General features: G+C 37.0%; 4 protein-coding genes across 8 annotated transcripts in view; 3 read left to right on the top strand and 1 right to left on the bottom strand.

Annotated features, from left to right (window-relative positions):
• The first annotated feature begins 683 nt into the window (after positions 1-683).
• Positions 684-5,117, top strand: LOC137140665 (uncharacterized). 4 transcript variants are annotated; one of them, XR_010916464.1, is made up of 5 exons: positions 684-1,174; positions 2,600-2,917; positions 2,999-3,543; positions 4,341-4,396; positions 4,519-5,117. XR_010916464.1 is itself a non-coding variant. In XM_067529135.1 (5 exons), exons 1-5 carry the CDS (start codon positions 1,108-1,110, stop codon positions 4,726-4,728), a joined length of 735 nt encoding a protein of 244 aa, XP_067385236.1. In that variant the 5' UTR covers positions 764-1,107; the 3' UTR covers positions 4,729-5,100. The 4 variants fall into 4 exon arrangements, 3 of the variants coding, with proteins under 3 accessions (XP_067385236.1, XP_067385237.1, XP_067385238.1); XM_067529135.1 differs by having other exon boundaries at positions 764-1,174; positions 3,460-3,543; positions 4,519-5,100; XM_067529137.1 differs by having other exon boundaries at positions 802-1,174; positions 2,600-3,361; positions 3,460-3,543; positions 4,519-5,099.
• A 100-nt stretch (positions 5,118-5,217) lies between these two features.
• LOC137140652 (uncharacterized) lies at positions 5,218-14,604 on the top strand. The gene is made up of 7 exons (XM_067529095.1): positions 5,218-7,709; positions 9,885-10,190; positions 10,272-10,562; positions 11,091-11,381; positions 11,577-11,684; positions 12,343-12,393; positions 13,484-14,604. Exons 1-7 carry the CDS (start codon positions 7,643-7,645, stop codon positions 13,636-13,638), a joined length of 1,269 nt encoding a protein of 422 aa, XP_067385196.1. The 5' UTR covers positions 5,218-7,642; the 3' UTR covers positions 13,639-14,604.
• LOC137140658 (SLAM family member 9-like) overlaps positions 14,194-24,590 on the bottom strand; it is a 23,651-nt gene continuing 13,254 nt past the window's right edge. Inside the window, exons 1-3 of one of the 2 annotated variants that reach the window (XM_067529119.1) lie at positions 15,048-16,602; positions 14,676-14,966; positions 14,194-14,345 (exon numbers count right to left, since the gene is read on the bottom strand). In XM_067529119.1, coding sequence (XP_067385220.1) covers positions 14,194-14,345; positions 14,676-14,966; positions 15,048-15,459 — 855 coding nt within the window. In that variant the 5' untranslated portion in view covers positions 15,460-16,602. Of the gene's footprint in view, positions 14,346-14,675; positions 14,967-15,047; positions 16,603-24,590 lie in introns of those variants that run through there. The other variant, XM_067529120.1, reaches the window with a different exon arrangement.
• Positions 16,707-21,628, top strand: LOC137140663 (ATP-sensitive inward rectifier potassium channel 10-like). Its single transcript, XM_067529134.1, has 4 exons — positions 16,707-17,373; positions 17,600-17,731; positions 17,872-18,049; positions 19,632-21,628. Exons 1-4 carry the CDS (start codon positions 17,332-17,334, stop codon positions 20,024-20,026), a joined length of 747 nt encoding a protein of 248 aa, XP_067385235.1. The 5' UTR covers positions 16,707-17,331; the 3' UTR covers positions 20,027-21,628.

Here is a 24,590-nt window from a genome sequence, read left to right as displayed (position 1 = left end):
AAACATGTTAGTAGGAAGTAGGAAGTTAGTCTAGTTACTTCTTCACTGTATGAATGTCACCATGGGAAACATGATTCTGTTTGCTGTGTTTCTGTTGTTATCCTGTCAAATGAATGGTAAGAATTTATTTTCTACTAGAGATTTAGGTTTAAAGTTAACTTGTTTTAACACATCTGGTTGTACTTCATCCGTTAAACATCTGTGTTAAAGACATTAAATGAAACTAAAAGTACAAAGGTGTAATGATCATGTCAGAAAGATCACGACAAAAACCGTTTGTAAAAAAATGAAACAAACCAACAGTAAATCTGACAGCAAATGCTCAGATAACCGTAGGTGGCAGATGGCTAATGTTTCTGATTCTTACTGATTACTAATATTAAATTTTTTTTAAATAAACCTGAACCTTGTGAGCAATATGTCAGATGGGCCATGGCCTCTCATTTACATGTCATTATAAAATTTATTAAAATCTTAACTTCCTGCTCAAAATCAACAACTTTAACATCATCAAGAATTATTAACATAGAGTTGAAATTTATATATATATATATATATATATATATATATATATATATATATATATATATATATATATATATATATATATATATATATATATATATATATATATATATATATATATATATATATATATACATGTCATTATAAACTTTATTAAAATCTGAACTTCCTGGTCAAAATAAACAACTTTTATGATTTTAACTGGTTTTTAAAGACTTGGATAAACTTAAACTTAAACTTAAAGTAATTAAAGCACATGTTCAACATACGACAAATGTCTGAAAATAAATCTGGAAATGTTGTAAATGTATTTTTCATGTGATATTTTTTGTTATATTGCTTAAAGCAGCATTGTAACAAAGCTACATGATTCTTTTCTCTATTCTCAAAAAGAAGAAGAAGCTATATAATCTCAATCACAATCTTTTTTATGCTTTACTTTCCACATAAACTTCTGCTTTAACTTAAACATTGACACACATGTGTTTGTCCCAGTTGTGCATTTGTTCGTATCTGCGACAGCCCCCATTGTGAAACATGTTAGTAGGAAGTAGGAAGTTAGTCTAGTTACTTCTTCACTGTATGAATGTCACCATGGGAAACATGATTCTGTTTGCTGTGTTTCTGTTGTTATCCTGTCAAATGAATGGTAAGAATTTATTTTCTACTAAAGATTTAGGTTTAAAGTTAACTTCTTTTTAATAATCTAGCTGTATTTCATCCGTTAAACATCTGTGTAAAAGACATTAAATGAAACTAAAAAGCACAAAGGTGTAATGATCATGTCAGAAACAACACGTCAAAAACCGTTGGAACAAACCAACAGTAAATCTGACAGCAAATGCTCAGATAACAGTAGGTGGCAGATGGGTAATGTTTCTGATTTTGTGCAGATTTTGATATTTTACACAATCTAACCCAGAACAACTGTATGTGTAGTATTATATTGGAGTTATGTGCTTGGCTGTGTCTAATATTCACATTTTTAACTTCAATATTGTCATTGTGTCACCAGTTAGTTATTATTGGATAAGTGAGTATTTTTGTAAAGACCACGTTAACATGTTATACCCACAGACATGCCCATGTATATTTATATATATTAAAATATCATATATTCAAACAGTTTTTGTCATTCTTGATATTTAGAGGCGAGACCTTTCTTCCAGCTCATGACTTCCTAGTTTGGGATATAGTTAAAATAAATAGCATATTGGAAACCAAGTCTCACTGTGGGGCCTGTTTGTCTGTTGTGTTTCTGAACATTTTAAGCTTAAAAGACTAAACATGATTCTTAACAATAATAATCACCTATTGTAGCTCCTTTGCACTATTGTAATTAAAATTATTAAAGGTGTCTCTCAACCAGCACTAACACAGTATCAGCAAATGAGCTCATATTACTATTCTTCACCTGAAGGATTTTTACACTGAACACAAACTGCACATGTTGTCTACAACCGTTCACCTAAGAGTTGATTCAAATTCAAATGATTCAGATTATCCAAGTGATTTTAATATACAACAAAGATAACCTAAGTAAATACAACATATAATTTTTAAATTGTTATTTCATTTATTAGGTGCAAAAACTGTCCAAACATACACCTAAATCTGTGACAAACATGAAGAGAAATAGAAACTGGTTGGCAAATACTTTTTTACAGCACCACTTACTTACTTATCTTACCTGACTGTAAAAATATTTTATTTTGAACTTTGTGTTTATTTCATTATGTGTTAATACTTTTTACTCAGTTTTATTCTTGTGTTGCAGTTGTGGAGCAAACACCAGGACACATTCTTTTGCATATTACAAAACCTAAAGAGGTTCAAATTTTGACTTTAAATGTATGAAGACAAACAGTCACAAACAGAAACGTTAACAGCAGTGTGCTCAGTGTGTTCGTCTGTTTTCTTAGCATTTTAATGGTCATTATCTCTGTAACTGCAGCAAACACTGTTATTCTGGTAAAGTCATGCTTGTTTTAACACAGTTATTGCTTAATGCCATTTTATTCTTTTGTTAAAATGTGGTATTTTAGAAATAATCATGTTCTACATGTGTTTCCAGTCTTTGCAGGATCCACAGCTGTGACTCCTGTGTTTGTGCAGAAGGGTCATGATGTTCTTCTGGAAGTCAAGAAAGATGATGTTCCTGATGATTTTCTATATGTTGTATGGAAATTCAGGGAAGATGTTTTAGTAACATTCACACCTAAATCAGAACCAATAGTCTCTGAAAATTACACTGGAAGAGTTGAGTTCTCTGTGGAAAATTACTCTGTTAAACTGAAGAATCTACAAGAGACAGACACTGGACTTTATACTGCACAACTGACAACAAGTAACAAACAACAAACACTCGCTGAATATAAATTCACAGTTCAAGGTGGGTTTATGAACATTTCAGACACTGACAGAAAGTATCTGCTGTCATGTTTCTTTAAATCCCCTCACCTTGTTTCCTCAGATCCAGTGTCTCCGGCCTTTAGTCACCAGTCTGTTTCTATTGATCTGAAATGTCACATGTCATGGTTGAATTATAATGTGGTTGGTGTGCATGTTTTTCCCATTGTAAATAACAACTTTAATTGAATGAAATAACATAGCTTCATGTAGTCTCTCCCTTTACCAAGAAAAAAGAATTTAGGTTGTGGTCTGTGAAGGTTTATACACTAATGCTCATTGTCAGATGTAAATATTCATCAATAAGTCATCAAATACTGTGTGAGTACACATTTTCCATCTGTTTAGAAAACAAAATATTACTTTTTACCTTTATAGAGCAGTTTCTAGAGGTTTTTAAAAACACGTATGTACGGACTTTTGAAAGGTTGGTGGTTTAAAACTATTGCTTCTATTCTTTTAGAAATATTTAAGTTAAAATTTCAATTGTAACATTTGTGATTTATTATTTTGTTTACTTTGCAGCCATTTCTAATGGAGTCATTCCTTATGTGGCTGTGGCTGGTGCTGTAGGTGCTTGCCTGGTTTTCATTGTCATTATTTTAAAATGTAAGTTCTGGTGTGCAGAGAATAATGCAATCATCATATTTATAATTCTTTGTAAGTACATGGTAATTTTCTCTGATATATTGTTAGGCATCATCATCAGAATAATTAACATTTTTTTCTCAGTGTACATTAATAACTGCAATTGGTTCTCACTTATTTTTCCATAACGCCCCACTTTGCAAACCAAAAACTTAATTAAGAATCTTAATATTGATTCTTGATTAATCATGAACATGAATATTATGCTTCTCACTATTTTCAATGTGCACATGAGAAATGCAACTGACATTAAAAAAAAAAGCTCATCCCACTGCATTGACAGTGAACTACAGAGCAAGTTAAAATGTGAATTGTCTCAGTTGGATGTATATGAACAGTGTTTCTATCCTTTTCAGTCAAACCGTCCTGAATGTGTCTTTTTGTGTCTGAATAAATGTTATGAACTTGATAAACCTCCACTTTCTATAGCATTTATTACTAACTAATTTATTACTCCTTCTGCTCACTCATTGGTAAACAACATGCTTCCTCACAACACGCTGGACATTTTTTAGCTATATCACATAAAATACTTCTTATCAAGAGATGTTTTTCTTTTTAGTCATTACAACCAATGTTATCCCTTAATTTTCTTATCATAATAATACTATTCTTTTATACTCTGATCCACTAGAAATATTCTGTGTCAGCACAAATCAAAATATAATGTTCATAAATTAACACATGTAACATAAAACTTTTTAGAAAAATGTACATTTTAGGCAAATAATTCTGTATTTTCTATGACTGACCTGCAGGTAAAAGACCAATTGAACAAAAGAACAAGGAAAATACAATATATGCAGTACCTGAGGTAAGACATAATCCTTTATTTTGAAACTCTCCCAACATTGCTAGTCAAACTGAGGAACAAAGTTTTTTATTGTCAGTAATTTAAAAAAGAACACAAACAGATCATATTTGATTTATTCTCAGGACATCGTTCCAGCCCAAAATCGGATCCAGACTCCAGCAGAAGATGTTTCCACTGTTTCTCCAACATCGACTTACGCCTTGGTTCAGTTTCACACTGGTCCTGAAAAATCCCAAAACACAATGAACAGCTCTTTACCAGAGACTGTGTATGCACAGGTTGACAGAGCTGCAAAGTCCAACGCCAGATCTCTCTCCTCATCCAACACCTAGAACTGAAAGCCCCTAATGAAATTTCAGTATATGGTAATAAAGCAAAGTCTGCTGCCTTAGTAAATAAACAGCCTGAATAACTGAATAAGTGGAACATCAATGTAATATTGTACAATGGCCATTGTGTTATAATTATTATATTATTGGGTTTATTACATGAGCGTGAATGACGTCTGTGTGATGTGACAGGTGTGAGCACATATATGAAAACACAAGATATATATAATTATCTCGATTAACAAAAGTGAACTTCAACCCATGTCCTTTTTTTCAAATTCCATTTAAATTAGTGTAAATGTCACTAAATGTCAATGTGACTTGTATGACAACCTCACACGTCACTCAGTCTAGTTCCTGCATCTGATTTCTACAGTAGGAAGACACCTGTGCTCTGTTACTTTGTAAGATCCGTGCAGCCCTCATTTAAACAGCGATTCTCACTTGCAGGAGGAGGAGGAGGAGGAGGAGGAGGAGGAGGAGGAGGAGGAGGAGGAGGAGGGCTGGTGGCTACAGCTTGACTCAACACTGGTGACGCACTAACAATAGCTACTATTAGAGACTAAGGCCCAGGAGTCTCACCTGAAGGCCACAGCTGAGGACCAGAAAGAAGCTGGAGTGAGACTTACATCAGTTCAGGCTGAGTGATCATGGATGTGTGTAGTCAAACAGCTGACGTCATAACCAGTTCATGTTGAACGTCAAATGGCACAGCAGGCAGCAGCCAGTGGGAGCAGGTGATCAATAACCTTTGGCTCATTTAAAGATCAAGTTTTGAGAAAACACAGAGTTTCATAAAGAAAAATCTTATCAGTTTTCAAATGTTACCAGGGTCATGACCCCTTAGGTTTAAAATACAATTAAACAATATTTTCCTGATGAGCTGAGAGGAGAAGTTGGTTATATTTAAACTTTTTTTGTCTCTTTATTTAAAAATGGAACAAATGGTCCAACATTTCAGGGACATGGGACACAGTACAGCCTAATGGACACACTAATACCAGTATCATTGTCCTTCTGAATCTTGAGAACAATGTGTCAGACAGACTAAGATTGGTTGGAGGGGGCTGAGCACAGACCACAAGAACCTTGAGTATATTAGAATCTGGTCAGGCTCGATTGTCCTTCTTCTTCAATCGCTTCCAATTCAACCTAGCTTATCATCCTGGTCACAAAAACACCAAGGCTGATGCTCTGTAAAATATGTTTGAACCCTCCCACGCTCATAAAGAACCTGATTTCATTTTACCTCCCTCCGTCCATTTAGCCCTCACCCGATCAAAGATTGAAGAAGAGGTGTCCCGAGCCCAAGCTAATGTCCCACAAACAGCTGAAGTACTGGAAAATCACATATGAGAGGATGATGGGATGTGATACTCGTGGGTATTGGTCCGCCAGAATGGTCAAATAAATTATTAAAATAGTGGCATCTACAAACACTTCAAGGAAAGAGGACGACAACAAATGCTGGTTAAACTCTGGACAATTTAAACTTGAGGTGATGAAACCTTTGTAAAACTATAAAAGTAAATGGACCAAAGGCTACTTTCTTTCAGTTTACAAAGTAAACGTTAATAACGTTATCTGGTGACCACACAATGTGAGTAATGTTAACTTCAACTGCAGCTTCACAATTTGTACAGTTTGCTAAAATATAAACTGGTTTAACGTTACTGGGTTTTTGTGTGAACACAGCTACAGTTGCTACTTCATTTCTCTTTCATTAAACGTGAAATTAGTTATAATACAAAACACCTGTTATTATAATATGGATTTTATCTTCCTTAAACTGTTGCTAATCGTTTTTTGTAGCCATTTTTCAACCTTCTGAGCTGAAACTTCCACAGTCCATTCTGCAAAGTGGGAGATGTCGTGGTTGTTGGATATTCCTGATTTCTCTATCTCAGAATTACAAGTAAGAGGATCCAGGTTCACTTGGATCGTTTTTTCCCAGGTGGTTTAAACGACATGATGTAAATGCTGCAAAAGGCCACAGCAGAGCTACAGGAAGAACCTGGAGTAAAATGTGCATCACTTTAAGTCAGTTTGCTTTTAAAAAAATATTGCTTACTGTCGCTTCATTTTATGCTGAGTAATCATACATGGACGTCTGTAGCAACGTTTCCTCCTTTACTGCTGGTTCTCTCTCCTGACTTCATTCATAAATGATGCATGTTGAAGATCAAATGGCTCAGCAGGCAGCAGTCAGTGGGAGCAGGTGACTGGGATCAACGTCCTTCTTTGAACTAAAACAAATTGTGTTTTTCTAGTTAAACTGAAGAAATTCGTAGATTCAGACGATTTGATTTCAACTTTTCTGCATCATCATTTACATTTTAAACAAAGCATCCAAAGTTTGACCCTTGTGGGACTCCATACAGCATATTGGATTTACTAATATTACATTTTTCTTGAATAGACCTGAATCTCGTGAGCAATATGTCAGATGGGCCATGGCCTCTCATTTACATGTCATTATAAACTTTATTAAAATATGAACTTCCTGCTCAAAATCAACAACTTTTATGATTTTAACTGGTTTTTAAAGACTTGGATAAACTTAAACTTAAACTTAAAGTAATTAAAGCAAATGTTCAACATAAGACAAATGTCTGAAAAGAAATCTGTAAATGATGTAAATGTATTTTTCATGTGATATTTTTTGTTACATTGTTTAAAGCAGCATTGTAACAAAGCTACATGATTCTTTTCTCTACTCTCAAAAAGAAGAAGAAGCTATATAATGTCAATCACAATCTTTTTTATGCTTCACTTTCCTCATAAACATCTGATTTAACTTGAAACATTGACACACATGTGTTTGTCCCAGTTGTGCATTTGTTCGTATCTGCGACAGCCCCCATTGTGAAACATGTTAGTAGGAAGTAGGAAGTTAGTCTAGTTACTTCTTCACTGTATGAATGTCACCATGGGAAACATGATTCTGTTTGCTGTGTTTCTGTTGTTATCCTGTCAAATGAATGGTAAGAATTTATTTTCTACTAGAGATTTAGGTTTAAAGTTAACTTGTTTTAACACATCTGGTTGTACTTCATCCGTTAAACATCTGTGTTAAAGACATTAAATGAAACTAAAAGTACAAAGGTGTAATGATCATGTCAGAAAGATCACGACAAAAACCGTTTGTAAAAAAATGAAACAAACCAACAGTAAATCTGACAGCAAATGCTCAGATAACCGTAGGTGGCAGATGGCTAATGTTTCTGATTCTTACTGATTACTAATATTAAATTTTTTTTAAATAAACCTGAACCTTGTGAGCAATATGTCAGATGGGCCATGGCCTCTCATTTACATGTCATTATAAAATTTATTAAAATCTTAACTTCCTGCTCAAAATCAACAACTTTAACATCATCAAGAATTATTAACATAGAGTTGAAATTTATATATATATATATATATATATATATATATATATACATGTCATTATAAACTTTATTAAAATCTGAACTTCCTGGTCAAAATAAACAACTTTTATGATTTTAACTGGTTTTTAAAGACTTGGATAAACTTAAACTTAAACTTAAAGTAATTAAAGCACATGTTCAACATACGACAAATGTCTGAAAATAAATCTGGAAATGTTGTAAATGTATTTTTCATGTGATATTTTTTGTTATATTGCTTAAAGCAGCATTGTAACAAAGCTACATGATTTTTTTTTCTATTTTAAAAAAGAAGAAGAAGCTATATAATCTCAATCACAATCTTTTTTATGCTTTACTTTCCACATAAACTTCTGCTTTAACTTAAACATTGACACACATGTGTTTGTCCCAGTTGTGCATTTGTTCGTATCTGCGACAGCCCCCATTATGAAACATGTTAGTAGGAAGTAGGAAGTTAGTCTAGTTACATCTTCACTGTATGAATGTCACCATGGGAAACATGATTCTGTTTGCTGTGTTTCTGTTGTTATCCTGTCAAATGAAAGTTAAGAATTTATTTTCTACCAAAGATTTAGGTTTAAATTAACTTGTTTTAAAAAATCTGGTTGTACTTCATCCGTTAAACATCTGCGTAAAAGACATTAAATGAAACTAAAAGGACAAAGGTGTAATGATCATGTCAGAAACAACATGTCAAAAACTGTTGGAACAAACCAACAGTTTTTGTCATTCTTGATATTTAGAGTTAGTTAATACAATTCAATTAAATTAAATTAAACTAAATAAAATTTGGATCATTACTGAAGAACAAATTTTCCTCTTTTTGTTACCATTCTTCACCTGAATGATTTTTACTCTGAACACAAACTTCACATCTTGTCTCCAACCTTTTACCTAAGAGTTGCATTGTGAGGGGATATTCACAACCAGTATGAACAGGAGTGATTTTAGTGACTAGTTGCTCTTTCAATGCACAGATTGGTATGAAGGTTTGTATTCAGACTGATGAGAATTTATTGGAGGTAAACAGGAAGAACCTCCCCTTCCTGTTTGTTTTGCATATTTGTCAGATTTAAATGATTGATTTTAATATAAAACAAAGATAACCTGAGTAAATACAAAATATAGTTTTTCAATGATTTTTTTGTTTATTAGGTGAAAACACTGCCCAAACCTACCCCTAAATCTGTGAAACATATGAAGAGAAAGTCAGGAAGTTGGTGAAGACTTTTTTACACCACTATGTTCCCTCCTTGCACTTCTCATCCTGATATAATTAATAACATCTCAGTTGTTTGTTTATGGCACAGTCCATTTCATAATTTGTTATCCCATTTCACAACTATCATAACTGTCTATAAATCTATTTTATTTTGAATTTTGTGTTATTTCATTACGTGTTAATACTTTTTACTCAGTTTTATTCATGTGTTGCAGTTGTGGAGCAAACACCAGGACACATTCTTTTGCATATTACAAAACCTAAAGAGGTTCAAATTTTGACTTTAAATGTATGAAGACAAACAGTCACAAACAGAAACGTTAACAGCAGTGTGCTCAGTGTGTTTGTCTGTTTTCTTAGCATTTTAATGGTCATTATCTCTGTAACTGCAGCAAACACTGTTATTCTGGTAAAGTCACGCTTGTTTTAACACAGTTATTGCTTAATGCCATTTTATCCTTTTGTTAAAATGTGCTGTTATTTTAGAAATAATCATGTTCTACATGTGTTTCCTGTCTTTGCAGGATCCACAGCTGTGACTCCTGTGTTTGTGCAGAAGGGTCATGATGTTCTTCTGGAAGTCAGGAAAGATGTTCCTAAGAAATTAATATTTATTTTATGGAAATTCAGTGAAGATGTTTTAGTAACATTCACACCTAAATCAGAACCAATAGTCTCTAAACGTTACACTGGAAGAGTTGAGTTCTCTGTGGAAAATTACTCTGTGAAACTGAAGAATCTACAAGAGACAGACAGTGGACTTTATGTTGCACGAGTGACAACAAGTAACAAAGAACAAACACTCGCTGAATATAATGTCACAGTTCAAGGTGGGTTTGTGAACATTTCAGACACTGACAGAAAGTATCTGCTGTCATGTTTCTTAAACTCTCCTCACCTTGTTTCCTCAGATCCAGTGTCTCCAGTCGTGCTGACAGTGGACTCTGTGTCCAGAAGCACAAACCTCTGTAACCTCACTGTGACCTGCAGGACACAGGACTCTCACATCAGCAGCACTTTTACATGTGACACCCAAACCTGCAGCCAGGAGGAAGGAGAGAGGTCAAAGGTCACAGCCTCTGGTGCTTCTCTCCAAGTCTACCTGGTTAATGACTCTATCATCTGTAACCATAGCAACCAGGTCAGCTGGACTAAAAACCAAGAACAAACAAAGATTCGTGTTTCCTGTCCCCGACATGATGGTGAGAAACAACAACCAAGTGACATAAATGTATTTTGTAGCATCTGTTTGAAATGAATTTAATTTTTAAATGTTGTTTGAGTAAAGGTTAAAAAAATCTACTTACCACAGTTCAGGTCATCAACAAGAAACCACCTTACTACTGCTGCATGACATGATTTGTTGCATGACATCAGTTAGAAATTTGTGGTCATGAAAGTCATGAAAGACGTTTCTGAGGAATTTCTATTACTGGTATTGAATGTCAATAAACAGCCTGTAGTAACACTTCAACAGATTTCAGAAAGAAAAGTCAGTAAAGATTATTCTAAAAGAGTTGAGTTCTCTGTGGAATATTACTCTGTGAAACTGAAGCATCTGAAAAAGACAGACAGTGGACTTTATGCTGCACGAGTGATAACAACTAACAAACAACAAATACTTGCCGAATATAATGTCACAGTTCAAGGTGGGTTTGTGAACATTTCAGACACTGACAGAAAGTATCTGCTGTCATGTTTCTTAAACTCTCCTCACCTTGTTTCCTCAGATCCAGTGTCTCCAGTCAATCTGACAGTGGACTCTGTGTCCAGAAGCACAAACCCCTGTAACCTCACTGTGACCTGCAGGACACAGGACTCTCACATCAGCAGCACTTTTACATGTGACACCCAAACCTGCAGCCAGGAGGAAGGAGAGAGGTCAAAGGTCACAGCCTCTGGTGCTTCTCTCCAAGTCTACCTGGTTAATGACTCTATCATCTGTAACCATAGCAACCAGGTCAGCTGGACTAAAAACCAAGAACAAACAAAGATTTGGAATTTCTGTCCCCGACATGATGGTAAGAAACAACGACCAAGTGACATAAATGTAGATTGTAGCATCTGTTTGAAATCAGTTTAATTTTAATTGTTGTTTGAGTAAAGGTTAAAAAAATCCACTTACTACAGATCAGGTCATCAACAAGAAACTACATTACTACTGCTAATCTCTATTTTTTTTTTTATTTCTAATCTGGTTTTGTTTTTCTTTACAGAAAATGAACAACCACAAACCCACCCTTTGATAATTGTTGGTGTCCTTGTGGTTGTCTTACTTGTCCTACTGACAGCAGCTGTTCTTTACCAATTAAAGAAAAGGAAACGTAAGTAATTTGTACATTTCAGCACAAAATGACAAAGTATAATCTGAAAAACTGCATATATAGCAAATGTCATCATCTGCATTAGTCTCCTTTATGTGTGTTATTAGGCAGTTAGACATTAACTATTACAATAACTAACAGAATATTAGACGGTGTAGTGCACATTACAAATGGTTCATTACATCACAACCAATGCTCAGACACACTTGGTGACACAGATGACCCCTTAGAAAAGTTTCTGAGTGAAGTTCACCCTTCTAACAATTTCTGCTTGATCCGTACATTTTGCAGCTTCTTACATATTGTAATTTAATGCTAATGACTATTATGTGAGATGGTGCAGCAGATCCACTCTGCACAGGTCTCCTCACTCTGCTATTCTCTTTTACATGTGATGAACTGTGCACAGCCCAAACTATAAATAATAATAGTTTAAAACTTACTAATTAGGCAGAAACTGTTTAAATTCTCTGATTAACTATAAGATTTATGAAGCAAATATTTCTGCACTGCTGCCACTGCTGTTCTCTACATGGTTTCATGAGACATTAGAGAACGTCTCCATATATTTCTACAAAAAGATTTTTAAATTGTATACTGTAGTTTAAGTTACTGACTTAAATATTTCACTGTGTATTTTTTCATGACGAACGGGCAGGGAGAAGAATTAACGTCAGATTTTCCAACTGGAAAATTCCAAGTTCTTCAGGTAAATGTGAATTGTTTCATCACTGTCCAAAACAATGGATTTTGAATTTCAGATTCTGAGTAACAAAACTAAGACAACTGGCAAAATAAGGAGATTTTCAGAATCTAAATCAGAACCTCACATTCTTTTTGTCATTAGTGACATCATATGGCTTTGATGTTGCTTTTGTAGTTTACCTGTTATATTTGACGTCAGTGGTCAAGGGAACAATGCAATGCAAAGGTTTTGTTACAAGAGAAGCTGTTCAGCTCAGCTACTGAAGGGAGCAGATGTGACACAGTAACTGGAGCCCAGGACAAAGACAAGGTAGAACAGAAAGGATCAGTGTGTAGCTGTGGAGGCACATGGATTCTTACCGAGTTCTGTGGATTCAGCCATACTTTGAGAAGCTTGTATGTATGAAACAGTTTGTGAACGTGCTTACTAAACGAGATTACAATCTCTGGAGTGAAGTAGTTGCTGAACCATCATATTTAAGTTAAATCACCTCCACACTTTTATTGAATATTACTTTGCATATCATTCACTAAACATTTCCCTGACAACTGTACATGTGCTGCACCAACAGTTCATGTAGTTCAGCTGTTTGCTTAGACCTGCCACATGTTGCTAGTGATCACACATAATGTGAAAAATGTCCAAATGTCCTGCTGAGCTCCTCTGAAATTAGACTGTTTCTTAAAGCTTTACAATGTAGATGTAGTCACTTTACTAAATTTGTTTCATTCTTATGTTTGAAACATTACAATTCTTTGATGGGTTTGATGATTTTTGATGCAAAGGTCCAAACAAAAAAGGGCTACAGCAAAGTACTTTATATAGTTTTCATGGCATCTACTGTACTACATAATCACATGTTATTGTCTGCTCCACAAAGTTACCTACTGTATGTGCTACATGTCGACCTCATACTCAATATTGTATTGTAGTGTCTTTTTCTAAATGCTGCGTATTACTACCTTCTTAGTATGTGTTAGCAGTGTGTCCGATTTGTTTGAACTCGAATCAACAAATTCTTTACATTTAAAAAACAAAAATATATAAAATTATAAAAAATCTTTCAAAATCTTTTTGTTCCTGGTCGAAACAGCAAACCAGACTCAAACCAATGATGCGTCTGCATTCACCACCTACTGCTTGGTAGGGCCTCACACTGGGCCAATGGAATCTGCTGAAACCAGAGACAGAGCCCTGCCTGAGAGCATCTATGCTCAGGTACAAAAGCCTGTCAGGTCCAGACATTAAAATATGTTCCATATATTTCTGTATTTAGGTTCTGTCCAAGCAGGTGACACAGCACACACAGCCTGTACAGAGTGTGATCAAATGTGTTTCCTAACAACTGGACTCATGGATTATTGGCTGAAAACCTTAAAATTTACCACAGAGATACATGATTCACAAATTCACCACAAATATGAAATGTGTATAAATGTGTTTATTGCTTTAATAAGTGTCTAATGATACACGTACAGTAAAGTGCTAGAAACATACTTTACCTAAAGAGAAAATTCAGAAAATTTTTTAGTCAGATAATATTTTTTTCAAAAACATTTAAAAATGTGTATTTTTAACAAAGTGTTAGTAAAATAATTTGCAGTGAATAAAGTATTAGTAAAGTTTATGTTTGTATGGAGTTTTCTCTGGTGATCTCATGTTATTTTAATTTTTAATTAACATTCTCCAAAACAATTTGGAAGCTTTGACACTTCTCTGTACAGTGATTTGATTTAAAAACAATGTATTAGTTTAAAGGACTAAAAGTGGGGGATATATATACTAAGACTGGTTAGTAGAGAACTATTGTTTCTTCGTTTCTTCTTGGTTTTTCTTCTTGAACGTCTCCATGAGATGGACACCGATGACAGCAGACACCATGATGATCAGACCAACGGAGAACACGACCGTCTTCACCAGGCAGTAAGAGAAACCAGCAGAGAGATTCTCTGAACCTGTAACAGCACATTACAGAGCAGACACAGCAGGTCAAAGTGTGACGCCACAGCACAACAGGAGTGAACGTGACAAATCAGTTTCTCATGTTACTGTATCTGAACTGCATGGTTTGTACTTCACTGTTTACTTAGGTGTTGTAACTTGGTTGGTCTCAGTACGGCTGAGATACATAAGCAATTCTTAGAAAAAAGAAATGATTTCAGTTTAACTGGTTCCCAAACTGTGTATGAAGATGAAGTGAAGTTTTTACTCTCAGCACATTGTCCACTGTGATTTTTAACCAAACTATAATCTACATATTATTATATCTTACTGTGTTTTCTTACCACAATGTCGGGGACAGGAAACACGAATCTTTGTTTGTTCTCGGTTTTTAGTCGAGCTGACCTGGTTCCTATGGTTACAGATGATAGAGTCATTAACCAGGTAGACTTGGAGAGAAGCACCAGAGGCTGTGACCTTTGACCTCTCTCCTTCCTCCTGGCTGCAGGTTTGGGTGTCACATGTAAAAGTGCTGCTGATGTGAGAGTCCTGTGTCCTGCAGGTCACAGTGAGGTTACAGAGGTTTGTGCTTCTGGACACAGAGTCCACTGTCAGATTGACTGGAGACACTGGATCTGAGGAAACAAGATGAGGAGAGTTTAAGAAACATGACAGCAGATACTTTCTGTCAGTGTCTGAAATGTTCACCAACCCACCTTGAACTGTGACATAATATGAAGCGACTGTTTGTCCATCATCAGTCTCTGTCACTCGTGCAGCATAAAGTCCACTGTCTGTCTCTTGTACATTCTTCAGTTTCACAGAGTAATTTTCCACAGAGAACTCAACTCTTCCAGTGTAACGTTTAGAGACTATTGGTCCTGAATTAGGTCTGAATAATACTAAAATATCTTCCTCTAATTTCCATAAAAAAAATCCAAATTTCTCAAGAACATCTTTCCTGACTTCCAGAAGAACATCATGACCCTTCTGCACAAACACAGGAGTCACAGCTGTGGATCCTGCAAAGACTGGAAACACATGTAGAACATGATTATTTCTAAAATAACACCACATTTTAAAAAAGAATAAAATGGCATTAAGCAATAACTGTGTTAAAACAAGCATTTACCAGACTAACACTGTTTGCTGCAGTACTACAGGAAACACACTTTCAAATTAAAGGCCCTTTTCATCCTTTTTTTACTTTATTAAAATTGTAAGTTTATTTATATTTATTTACTTTACACTTTTAATGTCAATTTTTTACTTAGCTTCTTCATTTTTTTAACTTTGAATGTCAACATTTTTTGTCCGTATTTATCTCTTCGTCTTCTGCATCTTTTCAAAGTTTTCACATTTGCCTCCACGTTTGCAGCTTTGAACGTGCAAACTTGTTGACTCTGCAGCTTCTGAGATGTCGCCATCTAACGGGCAGCTTGACAGCTCTCCCACGTAATTTCCTCTGAAATTACATTCTCTATTTCTGTTTCAGATCTTGTCTCTGTATTTAGACTGAAATTAATTTAAACTTATAGTGAAATCAATTCACTATGTTGTATTAGTCCAGGCTTTGATTCATTTCAACTCTGTGTGTTCTTTCAGTAGCTCACTGCACTTGTTAACCAGACCCATATGAAACTTCAGCCGTGATGTTGTACTGCTGTGTATCTTTTAAACATAGTCTGTGTAAGAGACAGAGTTCTGGTCTTACCTTGTACCTTTATGCAGACCACTAGTCCCAGTATCTTAATGAAAGACATCATACAGAGTCTGTGGCTTCACTGATTACAAATTGCAGTGCAAAGATTGATCTTATTCTCTGACAATATCGTCACAGCTTGGTCATGTGATCTTCTTGGTATAACCACAAAAACTTTTAGAATGATGGGGGACAGAGTGAGGAGATGACCTTCTCTGTCCACAGTTCCTCTTTCCACTCAGTTTTAATGCTTGTTTTTCAGGCTGTGTTGATAAAGATTCATAAATTAACACATGTAACATAAAAAAAAACCAATTAACTTCGTAGAAAAATGGAAATTTAGAAGAAAATCATTCTGTATTTTGGGAGGAGGAGGAGGAGGGCAGGTGGCTACAGCTTGACTCAACACTGGTGACGCACTAACAATAGCTACTATTAGAGACTAAGGCCCAGGAGTCTCACCTGAAGGCCACAGCTGAGGACCAGAAAGAAGCTGGAGTGAGACTTACATCAGTTCAGGCTGAGTGATCATGGATGTGTGTAGTCAAACAGCTGACGTCATAACCAGTTCATGTTGAACGTCAAATGGCACAGCAGGCAGCAGCCAGTGGGAGCAGGTGATCAAAAATCAAGTTTTAAGAAAAAACTGTTTCATTAAAAAAAAAAATCTTATCAGACTCCAAAAGTTACCAGAGTCATGGCCCTTTAGGTTCAAACTACAACCAAACAATATTTTCCTGATGAGCTGAGAGGAGAAGTTGATTAGATTTAAAGTTTTTTTGTGTTATCATTTAAAAATGGAACAAATGGTCCAACATTTCTGGGACATGGGACACAGTACAGCCTAACGGACCCACTAATACCAGTATCATTGTCCTCCTGAATCTTGAGAACAATGTGTCATACAGACCAAGACCAAACTCTATAAATTGTTACTGTGAAGTTTTAGCAGCAGCATCTCTCTCCCTCCATGGTCCCTTTCTGTACTCTCAACAATAATAAGTGGCTTTGAATATTCTTGATCATATTATTTTTTCCTGCTGTAATTAAACTTCTGATTTAACTTGTTGAAAGTTGCATGTAGCTGCAACAGCTTCCTACTTAAAATATCTTTCACTCCAATGTAGGAAGTTAGTTAACCTACTTCTTCACTGGAAGATTGTGAGTGAGCAGAGACCCTGACGGGGTCTTTCTTCTTCTCTCTGGAGTCTCAGACAACCATTGGTTATGGTTTTCGTTGCATCACAGAGGAATGTCCAGCTGCTATCATACTGCTCATTGTGCAGCTGGTCATCACCATGCTGATGGAAATCTTCATCACTGGTACCTTCCTCGCCAAGGTGACCAACACATAAAACAACCAAACATGAAGTGACATTGATTCTAATTGTTGATATAAATAGAAATGTAAAAGAGGATCTATGAATCTCTATGACTCCTAACAGATCCAGCACAACTATAATTATCTGCAATGCTGCATCCGTCTGTTGTGCGACATACAAATCTTAGCAAAGGTGATCGAACTTAAATTGGATTCGAAAAACCGATTGAGGTTTCCATCCTCAGGTGGCTCGGCCAAAGAAGCGAGGTGAGACGGTGAAGTTCAGTCAGCATGCTGTGGTGTCGACCCAAGAAGGCCGACCTTGCCTGATGATCAGGGTGGCCAACATGAGGAAGAGTCTCCTGCTTGGGTGTCAGGTATAGGTGCACACAAAGATATACCAGAAGATATTTACACTGATCATACACCTACAGCTGCTGCTGTTTTTTCATGCTCATGATCTAATTGTGAAGTGGTGAACACACTTAAAACATCTTGTGCACATTGTTCCATGTAGGTGACTGGAAAACTGCTCCAGACGTCACTAACCAAGGAAGGTGAGACGGTTCGTCTCGAGCAGAGAAATGTGCCCTTCCAAGTGGACACTTCCAGCGACAGCCCCTTTCTCATCCTTCCGCTCACCTTCTATCACGTCATCGATGACAGCAGGCCCCTACGAGCCTGGGCAGCCAAAGGTGGGTTCGGTAGGACATTTATTAAAGCTACACTAATGCTCCTGCATTGAATCTATACAGAACTGTCTTTTTAAAATGTTACTAGGCAACCATTGTCCTAAGCTATACGCTAAGTCAAAGATCAGTGGCTTTCGGCTTCTCCCTTCAGGAGTCACCATAGCAGAAGCTGTTCTGCACATTGATTTGGGGTGTGTTTTTAAGCCAGATGCCCTTCGTGCTGCAACCCTCCCATTTTTATCCGAGCTTCAGCCTGGAACCAGGGTAACCCTGGGTGGTTAGACGTGGGCCTGGTGGGGTGAAATTCAAGCCCGCTGTCCTCCGCATGCTCTACCACTAATCCACCATGCCCCCATCCTAACCTAGATGCTAAGTAATGACCGATAATTACTGTAGCTAATAATCTCCAAACATTCTTATAAACTTTGGATATTTCTCTAAACCTCTCTGCAAAAAAATGGACCGGTAGAGGATACCTGCTCTTTTTCTGCTTAAGAATGAAAGGTGCTATGCTGAACACAGAAATGAAGCTCCACCTGGGTACGTGAGAGCGAATCGGGAGTAGACCATCATCTTTTCCAGGATTTTTACCTGGATGTTGGTCCTGGTTTATTTTTTGAAATGTAGGGGCAGTCAATCAATAGGCCTTTCAAGTGTTCTGATTATAACGAAGAAAAGCTCCAAAAAATAGTGATTTTTTCAGCTTCTAAAAAAGAAAAAGCACTGTGCAAAACACGGATTGAAAAAAAATTGCAAAAAGTCGCCCCAGACTGCTAAAACGTGTTCTGGATAAGGGCCTAATACTGTCACAGCACCCGCTCTCCCATCCTCCACTCCCCTCTTTCTCTCTCTCTCTGTCTGTTTTGTGTGTTTGTTTCTCCCCAGTGCACCTGGACTGCGGCAGCGGCCACACCTGCATGCAATCATCCGCCTTAATGACAGCAGCTCTTATACCAGTCTCCTTCACACCACAAGTCGTCAGGTCGTCTCAGTAACTGTGATGGTACTCGAGTGCACTAGGCTCCTAAGAATCAATCTGTATAGTTTTGCTAACCTGCTCTCTGTGTCTCCCTGCTCCCAGAACCTTCGGCCGCCCTGCCGCGTCCAAACAATTCCCTTCAAATCCTCGTCTCCACGGCACCTAATTCCACGGTCACCATTTGTCTTCCTTTCCGCCTGTTCCCCGCACTGGGTTCAAGCTCCTCCAATCAGGCTTTCCTCCCCCGGACATCGCTCCCCATCGGCCCTCTCCTTATCCCTGTCTCTACCCGTGCTACCTACCCTCCCCTCAATAAACCATTCTCACCTTCCTAAATAACCTGGTTCTGTCTCTCTTTCTGGGTCAGCTACCATCGACTGCACTTCGCAAGTGTGACAAATACAACCCTAACTACAAAGAGAGCAGTGGATTTGTTTAGGTGCTGATGTCCACATGGTAAAATGTCAACAGTCCTTCGTGGCTGTTTTTGAATGAGAACCATTTCTAGTGGTCTAGTGGCCCATTTTTTTTTTTTAGTCCCCTGCATCATCTTTTTACACCCCTCAGTACTATGCCTTGTCCTCTCATTTCATTTACCTCAACCAGGTGGGGGCTGGACAGATCCAGAACTGGCTGATTTTGAGCTGCTGGTCATCATGAGCGCTACAGTGGAGCCAACATCAGCCACCTGCCAGGTCCGCACCTCCTACCTGCCGGACGAGATTCTCTGGGGCTACGAGTTCCCCCCTGTAGTCTCCCTCTCCCCGTCAGGTAAATATGTGGCGGACCTTTCCTTCTTCGACAAAGTGGCCAAGACTAAGACCACTCCCATTTTCAAACCAAGCAGCCCACAGCACAGGTACCAGAGCAACGGGGGTGGGGCGGTGCCTGAACTGTCCGACCCAGAGAAGATTCGTCTGGAGCAAAGTTACAGGGAGAGAGGGGAGGACCGTGGCAGGGTTAGAGACACTCCTCTCAGTGTTCGGATCAGCAACGTGTGAGCAGATGGACTGACAAGTTCAGTGTCGGTAGAGAATCACTGAAACATCATATCGGAGCAGCTGTGGACACTGTTGTTTAGACCTTCTACCACCAAGCTATTAGAGGGGCACCAATGATGCAGAAAGCAATGGGAGGTCTGGTCAAAACTCAGTCTGACATTAGTTGGCATAATACATGTTTGACCCAGGGTTTTACTCGTGACGACATAACACACTACCTAGCGACATCAGCCTCGTGTATAATGTAAACACTCCTGTGACTAAAAAATTAACAGCTTGGGTTATTTATTCACACAGAAAAATGATTTGAAAAAGTCCAAATCCAAGACAAAACAAGCAAATGTGAAGGTGGAAACCTTGGTCGGCTTGTTGGGGTTCTCCACAGAAAAACATTGACATTTTATATTTTCCAGTTTAGAATACCGAAGTATGGGGGGGGGTGTTAAGATTATTATGATGAGCTGGTAACACCCACAGAAGCTTTTGAAATACTACAGACCAGAAAAATACATCCTGTTCTATACATCCTCTAAAGTAAAGGCTGTGTAGGGATGTGCAGTGCATTAGATCTGAACGTGCACTCACCTGTGTGGTTAAAACACTGATGTGTACAGTGCAGTATGTACTGTCACGCACACATTTATTTATAAAGGTTAAATGAACTTTGAGCTTCATCATTTTCTGCTTCTATGACAGTAAACTGAGCGATTGTACGGCAGATTAACTGCACTTCACAAACTTCCCCCCCCCACCACCCCCAACTTCCTCTTACCAGTTATTTTTACATACGTACATTTCCTGGTAAAGACTCATATACAAACTATGGTTACCATACATGGCAAAATACTGCAGTAAAAAGCACTGGAGACGTAGACAAACCCCTATGGTTAAGGTGCTGTGTACACTGTATCTGTTATGTTATATTTTATGTCTGTTAAAGCTGTTAAAAAAAGAAATGAAGCACTTTATATGAGTATTTGATGAATACTTGCACCTTAGGAAGGTTTGCAGCCTGTGTACAGTCTGCTTGGAGTCTAACCTTGATGGATGTTTAACACCACTAAAAGCACTTTGCTACAGAATAAATTTGAAGCAGTTATTAGAAACTGTAGAACAGATGCTTCCTTTTCACATTGCTAAGTGGATTTAGGTAAAGTGACAGATGATATAATGTTATTACATAATCACCAACAATGACTGTACATGTATGAATCTCACTATTCATGTGGCAATTTCACTTTAATCATTTAAAATAATTTATGTTACTTTCTACTTACTAACATTGTTACATTTTGTCAGTTTTTTGTCGAACCCTCTTATTTACCAGTCTAGTCAAAACAGATATGAAAGGAACTTTTATGATGAGTGTATCCAGAGGTGTGTGTTGCTGAAAGTCACTCCTCCATTTTCTATTTTGAATAAAAATGTGTGACACAAAGGTTATAAATGACAGAAGAAGCAAGGATGAGCACGAGGGATCATGTGAATGCTTGTGCTTGTAACATTTCCTCTATTAACCCCAAACATCCAAGTGTTAATGGTTTTTAAAAGTGCAGCCGAGATGCTTTTCTCTAAAAGATTTAATAAAACTGATTTATGTTTAATGTCGTTTGAATGTTAATCAGGTAGGTTGCTACTCAATAGTATTTCCATCGTCTTTAACCACTTATGCTATTTGGGTTAAGGGGTGGACTGTGACATTTCAGAGTCACCAGTGAACTTAACATGGACATGGGAGGAAGCCATAGTAACCCACTTCAAACCCACTAAAACTGCCTGGTGGCAGCGTCCCAGAGGACGTTTTCCTACTCTTACTCTTTTGACAAGTGATTTTTTTAAACTCTCTGTATGCAGATTATGAGCTTGAGGAATTACCCAAAACGTGATAGTTTTCTTGTACATCATTCTGTTTTTGTTTTTTTGTTTTTTGCAGATCACTTATTGTTGACCTCATTAAACGTAGCTTGATGTATCTAATAAACACTCATTATTGAAGTTATTACATTAGCTTTTTGGCCACCCTATTTAAAATTAATTAGTTATAGTAGACTTATTCATTTGGTGGCCAAAAAAACGTGATACTTAATATAATAACCTCCAGTACGACTTCACCACCCACTGTGACCTCAATAATAAACACAAAGTAGAAATCACACTTCTGACTGTCTCAATTTAAAAACTGAGAAATTATAACCTTATTAATGCAGAATTCATGGCAGAGTTTCTGAACTAATGAATTGGCCAAAGATTGTATGTTAAGGTAAATGCTGTTTCTTTCAATGGAAACAAAATGGTGGCCAGTTTCAGACTTGTTTCTTGCTCTGAACCCTAAAAACGTGGGATTTAGTGTAAATACAGCAGTTAGTTTAGGGTTAGGCACACAAATATTAAGGGTTTAGGTTGGGGTTGGGATTTAAATAAAGATTAAGGGGATAGTAAAAAAGTCATGGTCTACCTTTAAAACATCACATATTACATGACCTGGTGTTTCACACAAGTGTCGAACTCTATGTGAAAGTCCTGTGTTTTGTTGTACGTTGTACAATCCTCATATAACATTACAATGCAAAGTTCACAGCAGACACTAAACGTTGCCAAGCTGTAAAACGTATCTGTTGGTCATTTTTGGGAACTTGTAATAACGATATACTCTGTCAGATGAGGACAGTCCTAGAGCAACTACACCAATTTTCAACTAGCTCTTCGTGGCTTTAGTTTAGGGTGTATATACAATAATGCTTTTAAACTTCTCTCTGATCTACCTATTTTTTTTTTTTTTTTTAATTTTACCTATAAAAAATGCCTCTAGATGACATCACCATCGGAGTAGTTTTATCATTAGAACTTCATGTGGGGGAGCTCTGGGAAAAGCAGGTTGACCATGACAACAACCTCCATAGTGTGAGCAACAAGACATAATCTGAATTGAAGCTTCAGATCTGGAGGCATTTTTCGGCCAGAAGAAGAGAGATATTTTAATTTAGTCAGAGTTTAAAAGCATTATTGTATATTCACTCCCTAAACTAAAGTCATGGGGAGCAAACATTGGTGAAGTTGCCCTTTAAAGCTAAGATTAGCCAGTGTCCTGCTTTATGCTCAGAGCAGAACCTGCTAACATACTCAGACTCTTATGGGGGGCCGAGAACAGACACATAAAAATGAACTTGCAACTTTTAAAAAGTACGTTGATGGGGTAGTTGGCGCTGCTGCCTCACAGGTAGAAGGTTCAGTGTTTGTGTCCCTGACGAACCATGTGTTTTTGTGTCCCAGAGTTTTCTGTGTGGAGTTTGCATGTTTTCCCCGGTGTTGCATGTGTCCCGAGCCCATATAAAAATGGGAGGGTTGCGGCAGGAAGGTCATCCGGTGTAAAAACCAACGTGTGGAACACGTTCTGCTGTGGCGACCCCTGAAGAGACAAGCTGAATGTCGTTGATCCCCGTGCCAGCATGGGTTAACTCCGGGTACACCAGTTTCCTCCCACAGTCCAAAGAAATGCATGTTAGGTTAGTTGGTGACTCTAAATTGGTTGTATGTGTGAATGGTTGTCTCTCTGTGTATGTGTCTCTGTGTTGGCCCTGAGATTCACATTCCTCACATTCCTACACAGGAGGGTTTACAGATAATGAATGAATGAATCTGCTTTATGTGCCAGCTTTGGGCAAACTGTAGAGAAACACTTTTTTAAAATGACAAATGGCATATGAATAATTAGGAAGTACAGTTTCTAACAAGACTATTCATCACAAAGCTCTAGGACAAAAGGAACTTGAAATGCTATTTCCCCTCAGTGCAGTAATAACAGCTTTAATAATAACTTTAATAACTTTATTTGTGAAAACCTCCTGTGAGACTGGTTTTCAAATATTAAATAGCTCTAAATGAATAACATACATCTGGATGTCAATAAATTAATTACACTGAACAAAAGCAAAGATTTTAACTGGAAATGTAATACATAAAGTAGGATATAATGTGTGAAGGTAAAATGTAATGATGCTCAAGGAGTTATGATATCTCATATATATCAGGAAAGGGCAGAGTCTTATACACACAATTACTCTTTGCTATTAAAGCATCTATAACAGTGTGACAATGGTCAATATACTGCAGTACTGGCTGGAGAACAGAAGAAACAGTAACTGAACACAAGGTCACATGTGAAGGTAGGTTTAATATTTCTTTAATATTTGAATGCTGCTGTTTTAAATCTTATAACCTGGTTTTACTTGTTCTTCCCCCAGAGCCATCCCCAGGAAGGATTTATCCTCTGTAACCATAGCAACCAAATGTTTAAAAAGTTCCCGTCAGAGTCTCTGGAGGCAGATTTGGTGAATTTAACGACAATGAGCAAAACCAAATAAAAACTAATTCAAATTAGATTTTGAAACGTTCATCCGCTTCTATTGATCTGAAATGTCACATGTCACTTATTCTCTCAGTTTGTCTTAAAAACCTTGGTAGTGGTTGAATTATACTGTGGTTGGTTCATGTTTTTCCCACTATAAATAGAAACTTGAATGTAATATTATTGCTTTATGTAGTTTTCAGCTTTTTACAGAGGAAA

The sequence above is a fragment of the Channa argus genome, chromosome 14, assembly GCF_033026475.1.
Source record: "Channa argus isolate prfri chromosome 14, Channa argus male v1.0, whole genome shotgun sequence".
Taxonomy (NCBI): domain Eukaryota; kingdom Metazoa; phylum Chordata; class Actinopteri; order Anabantiformes; family Channidae; genus Channa; species Channa argus.
Note: the sequence above shows the minus strand (reverse complement) of the source record. Positions and strands in the feature narration are given on the sequence as shown.